This window comes from Neomonachus schauinslandi, chromosome 4, assembly GCF_002201575.2.
Source record: "Neomonachus schauinslandi chromosome 4, ASM220157v2, whole genome shotgun sequence".
Classification (NCBI taxonomy): domain Eukaryota; kingdom Metazoa; phylum Chordata; class Mammalia; order Carnivora; family Phocidae; genus Neomonachus; species Neomonachus schauinslandi.
Window position 1 is genome coordinate 10,714,144 of NC_058406.1, and position 5,556 is coordinate 10,719,699.

General features: G+C 50.8%; 1 protein-coding gene across 2 annotated transcripts; it reads left to right on the forward strand.

The window, feature by feature from the left end:
- Nucleotides 1–1,519: 1,519 nt before the first annotated feature.
- On the forward strand, nucleotides 1,520–5,285 carry TMEM51 (transmembrane protein 51). 2 transcript variants are annotated; one of them, XM_021683460.2, is made up of 3 exons: nucleotides 1,624–2,123; nucleotides 4,265–4,686; nucleotides 5,053–5,285. In XM_021683460.2, exons 1-2 carry the CDS (start codon nucleotides 1,780–1,782, stop codon nucleotides 4,671–4,673), a joined length of 753 nt encoding a protein of 250 aa, XP_021539135.1. In that variant the 5' UTR covers nucleotides 1,624–1,779; the 3' UTR covers nucleotides 4,674–4,686; nucleotides 5,053–5,285. The 2 variants fall into 2 exon arrangements, with proteins under 2 accessions (XP_021539136.1, XP_021539135.1); XM_021683461.2 differs by having other exon boundaries at nucleotides 1,520–2,123; nucleotides 4,265–5,285.
- The last annotated feature ends 271 nt before the right edge of the window (nucleotides 5,286–5,556 follow it).

The window sequence follows — 5,556 nt, forward strand, 5'->3', positions numbered from 1 at the left end:
GTGCACGTGTGCATTTAGCACTGCACGATCCGGGTGCAGACCCTCTTATCTGAAGTGGGACTTGTCTCTCGCAGAGACTTTCCATACGCCCTTCAGCCTGAGTTAGGACACCCACCTACCAAATTCCACAGTTTCTAGACTTTCTTCCCACTTTGTCGTTATTCCTTGTAGACTTTTCTGCTGGCCCAGAGCCCCACTAACCCTTAACTTGCTCACCAGTGTCCCTCCAGTGCCTAACACTGCTTAGCAGGTGCACAAGAAATATTTGTGGAGTGAAAAAAAAAAAAAAAAAGAAGGAACAGACCTCAAGCCGATAAAGGATATTATCCCAAATATTTTTAGAGTATTTTTTTTAACAAAGTGGCCACTTTCAGATTGAGCCTGTTGTTTGATGAGAAAATATCTCTGCAGCATTAGATTTCAAGTGGCCTGGTTGGCCGTCCTTCTGGAAAGATCGGAAAGAATGCAGAGTTGAAAATAGGACCTTGCCCATCCAAACATCTGTCAGGCTTTACTGTTCTGCAAAGGTCGCTGTCCTGGGAATAATGTACTGAGGAGCAGTTAGCCAGGAAGGGTGCTGCTCACTGGTCCTCCTGGCCCCTGAAAGGGTTCTGAGCTAAACCTTCAGGTGACTTGCTTATCTGGCTCACTCTCCCAGCTTACAAATGATTGTGGAATCCCAGGACGGTGGGCTTGTTCCCTTGAGCACAAGGTCTCTGAGCTGCTTCGTGGGAAGAGGGTTTCTCGCCCAGCTGGGCACAGCAGCTAAGATGGGGAATAGGCCGGCTTCTGCCCCTTTAAGAAAAGCAAAACTCCGTGGGGCTGAAGGGAGGCGAGTCTTGCAGGAAGACTTCAGGTGGCCTCTATTCATTTCATTCAGTGATTGAGCAGACATGTTTGGAGCCCCTGCTATGTTCTGGGCACAGAGATGTGTCATGGGAAGAGAGAGATTGGCCACAGTAGTCACTGGTGGCCTGTGGGAGTCCACAGAAGGGGCAGCTGAGGAGGGGGGACCAGAGAACTGCAGAAATGCTGGAGGGGGGTGTGTAGAGAAGGGCGAGGTGAGAGATGAGGGGGGAGAGGCGGTCACACGCGTGACTCCAGGAGCCCAGATTTTCTGCTGCAGGAAATGGGGAGCCATGGAGGGTGGGGAGCAGCCCATAGGCCGTGTGGACTGGGACACACCCCCGATGGATGCCCGTCGCCCAGGCGATTTGGGTACAGCTACTGACCACGGCTCACGCACAGCATCGTTCACGCTCCTCGCTGGACCCCGTGCCCGCCGAGATTTCACTGCACTTCATTAAATTCCACAGAATGTTTTCAGGCCCCAGAGTGCTGACCTCTCTGGTCTCCTGCATGGAAAGGTCTGGCTTTTCCTTTTTGGGTGGGGTAGGCAGATCAGCCCTCCTTCTGCAGGCACGTAAGCCATCTGGAATGCATCAGCAGCCAGGCCCGGCCAGCGCGCGGCTCGGTCCCGCTCTGGGACTCCTTCAAGAGTGCGCCGCTGCGTCCACAAACGCGTCCGGAATCCGAACTGAGCCTCCTCTCTCTTCTTTCTGCTTTCCTTCCAGACCTCTCGGCCGCAGCTGTCCACGCAGGATGCCTCGAATTTGCTGGAAGCCGTCCCTTGAGAGTGCAGCCGCTGCTTCTTTAGGGCGGCACTAGGGATTTCGTTCCGTGCATTGAAGGGGTTTCTGTTGTTCTTGCTGCGGCTGCTGGTGCGCTCATTTATTTACTTTCTTTCTTTGCACCGGCCCTCGCCCCGCTCCCACTGGCATGATGGCCCAGTCGAAGGCCAACGGCTCCCACTATGCGCTGACCGCCATCGGCCTGGGGATGCTGGTTCTTGGGGTCATCATGGCCATGTGGAACCTGGTGCCCGGGTTCAGTGCCCACGAAAAGCCGACAGCTCAGGGGAACAACAAGACAGAGATCGGCAGTGGCATTCTCAAGAGCAAGACCTTCTCCGTGGCCTACGTGCTGGTCGGGGCTGGGGTGATGCTGCTTCTGCTCTCCATCTGCCTGAGCATCCGGGACAAGAGGAAGCAGCGGCAAGGCGAGGAGATGGCCCACATCCAGCACCAGCCGGGAGTCGAGCCACACGGCCGGGAGGAAGACAGGTGAGGACGGGCTGACCGCCCTCGGACCGGGGGATGGACACACACACACACACACACACACACACTCACACCCACAGGGTTCACTGACGAGACTGCTTTAGTCTAGGAGGCTCTGCCTTCCCACTTTCCCCCACTAAGGCTCTGTAAAGCAGTTTATAATTTTCCAAATAACTTTATACTTCTATCCCAGAGTTTCCCAAATCATGCAGTATGAATGGATTACAGGTGTATCAAGATTTTGACACCGGCAGGAAAGCTGCATGGGGCCCAGGGCAGCCAGAGCCTCCAGACGGGCTGTGTGTATGTGCTTTGTGTTGAAAAGGTTGGGAACCAGTGTTCTCTTTGGACAAAAATGCCACAAACACATTTAAGAGATAAGCAATAAATCGGGGAACACATGATGAAGGTTGACATCCCTACTAGAAAAAGAGCCCTTGCAAATGAGTATGACAGGGGAGCATATCAGTAGGAAAAGGGACAAAGGATACAAGCAAGCATCTCATAGATGTTCAGACAATAGATGTTCAACCTCATTCGTCACGAAATGCAAACAAAAAGAAGGTGTCATTATTCTTTGCCTATCTTAATGGCCAAGCCGGGCAGCCCTCGGTGTTGGAGAGCTGTAGGGAAATGGGTCACTGATGGGGGTATTGACTGACACAACCTTTCTGAAGAGGAGTTTTCACAGTGAGAGGAGATATTGAAGATGCGTGTCCCTATCCATTCTGTTCCTACGAGTTCACCCTTGGGAGGAAAAAATCATGCAAGTGCAAAGAAGTCTGTGCCCTTAGGTTTATCAGAGCGTTGCTTAGAACAGCAAAAATTGAGAAACAATCTAAATATCCACCATTCAAGCTAAATCATGGCACGCCCACTCGGCGGCATTCTGCACAGCCATTGCTGAGCTGTAGTTGCTAATGCGGGACCATATGCACCGTGGTGAGAAAGGGAGGTTACAACACGGCATCTGTGGTGAGGTCCTAATAGCATCAAATGTTGCAGCTGTGGGATTAGAGAGGGGTCTGGAAAGGTGTACAACAGAGTGTTAACAGTGGTTGTCTCCAGGTGGAAGGAGATGGGACGGTTTTATTTTCTGCCTTAGGTTTTCCTGTGTTTAGATTTTCTGCAACTTTGTCATCCTTCTAGTGGGAAGGGAGTTGTTTTTGGCTTGGAAAAACGAAACCTATTTTCTGATAATAAAAGATCATGCACACATATTCTCGAAAACTCAGGAAATACAGAAAAGAACAAAGAAGGAGAATCAGTCACCCCTAATTCCCCACCCTAGCCAGGAGCACACACATGCTAAGGGAAATGAGAGGTAGGCCTGGACAAACAGGGAGGGGCTGATGTTGACCATTATCACCCTACAGTTTCAGGTGCAGAGTCCTGGACTATGGCTTATGGCACTATTCCCTCAACATGTGTAAAAAAAAAAAAAAAGAAAGAAAAAAAAGACACCTGACTTTCTGGTTTTCTCTTTCAACAGTCAAAGGAGACTAAGCCTGAGGATAAGACCTTTGAGCCTTATAGTGAACTTGGAAGACAAAATTACAGAATACCTTGAAATACATATAAATTTTATAGTAGAAATTCCTTCTCTACCTGGGGACAACCATTCTGCTTCAAACTGGCTGCTGCTTCGTGCACGTTTGTGTGGCCTTTGGCAAAAGGACCCAGCTTGGCGCCAGAACAGCCCATCTGGCATGTGGTTAAGCATGAGTCTTAAAAGCAAAGGGGGTTTCACGCTTCCTCGTGTTAACACTTCCAGATCATCCAGTGTAGTCGTTGAGTGTGGCATTCAGTTCCTGCTCTCCCACTTCCCACATACATGACCAAGTCACATAACCTTGACGTATCCATTTCCCCATCCATAAAGTGGGTATGAAAATAGTATCTAACTCATAGCATTGTTAGGAAGATGAAACTGGTTGATATGTGTTAAAGTACTTAGCACAGTACCTGATGCCTAGCACACAGTTCAAGTGTTAGCTTTTATTACTTTTGGCACCCACGGGTTGTTCACAAGGCTGGTGTATGTGGACCCGGTGCTGACACAGGATCCGGAGTTCATCTATTTGTGATTTTCAATATGGCGGGAGCGCATGCTAACACTCTCCATGTTGGTGCTTGTCTTGCAGCCAGGAGGAGGAGGAGGAGGCCTCCTCCAGGTACTATGTCCCCAGTTACGAGGAAGTGATGAACACAAACTACTCAGAAGCGAGGGAACTGGACCAGAACCCGAGGATGAGCATCTCTCTCCCGTCCTATGAGTCCTTGACGGGTCTTGACGAGACGAGCCCCACAGCTGCCAGGGCCAACGTGGAGACCAGCCCGGGGAATCCACCCGACAGGCAGAACTCCAAGTTGGCCAAACGCCTGAAGCCACTCAAAGTTCGAAGGATTAAATCCGAAAAGCTTCACCTCAAAGACTTCAGGATCAGCCTCCCGGACAAAAACGTCCCTCCTCCCTCCATCGAGCCTTTGACCCCCCCACCACAGTATGATGAAGTCCAGCAGAAGGCTTCTGATGCCCGGCCACCTGACTGATGGCCCCGCTCAGGTGTGTTCCTCCGGTCGCTCACCCTCCACACCACGGACCCCCCGTGAAGCCACTTCAGCTGCAATTGAGGAGCGGAGGGGGCAGATGCATACAGATTGATGTGGACGGGGGCGAGGGAGGGGGGCGTGGGGAGTCCAGTGACTAGGGACTGACTGACATCCACAGAACCTCACGTGGCAGGTGCATTGGGAATAGCTGCTGCCTCGGATCTCGGGATGCGGACCCCGTAGGGGTCCTCGCGGGGTACGCACCTTCCCCATCGTTTTCCCCCAACTCTGGGTTGTTGGCCACAACACCTCTCTTTCCAAACAGGAGAGGATGCCTAGCAGCTGGTTTAGGTTGTGATTTTTGTTTTGCTTCCACTAGGACTGTTTTGTTTCAAAAAGAAAACAAGATATGCCTTTGCTTTCTTCACCGGAGTCCTGAGCTGTGGATAGGAGATGTGACTCAGCTTTCTAGAAAGGACGCGGGGCCGTTTCGGGAATGAAGTGAAACAAGAGGCTGATCGATGATGTGGGGGTGAGGCCCAGCTGGGGCTCTCTCAGAGCCCCTGAAGCTGTTGGCTCTCGGAGGGCCCAAGGCCCGGTGATGCATAAGATCAGAGTCTTTACTGGTACGCTTTCCTAGTGCCTTCTGGGTAAGGGCAACAAAGGAAAGCTGTGTGAGATATTTTATTCCTTCTAAAGTGCCGTGCAAGTGAGCTTTTTATAATAAAATATTTTATATGTAGTACATTTGGGCGCTGAATTACTGTCACAGCTCTTCCAACACTGACTTGCTTGGGGAGAAATATCACTGATAATAATAGTTGCTGCTAATCTGCACAAAACACTTCGCGTGTGTTACGGCATTTCATCTGCATCCTGGTAT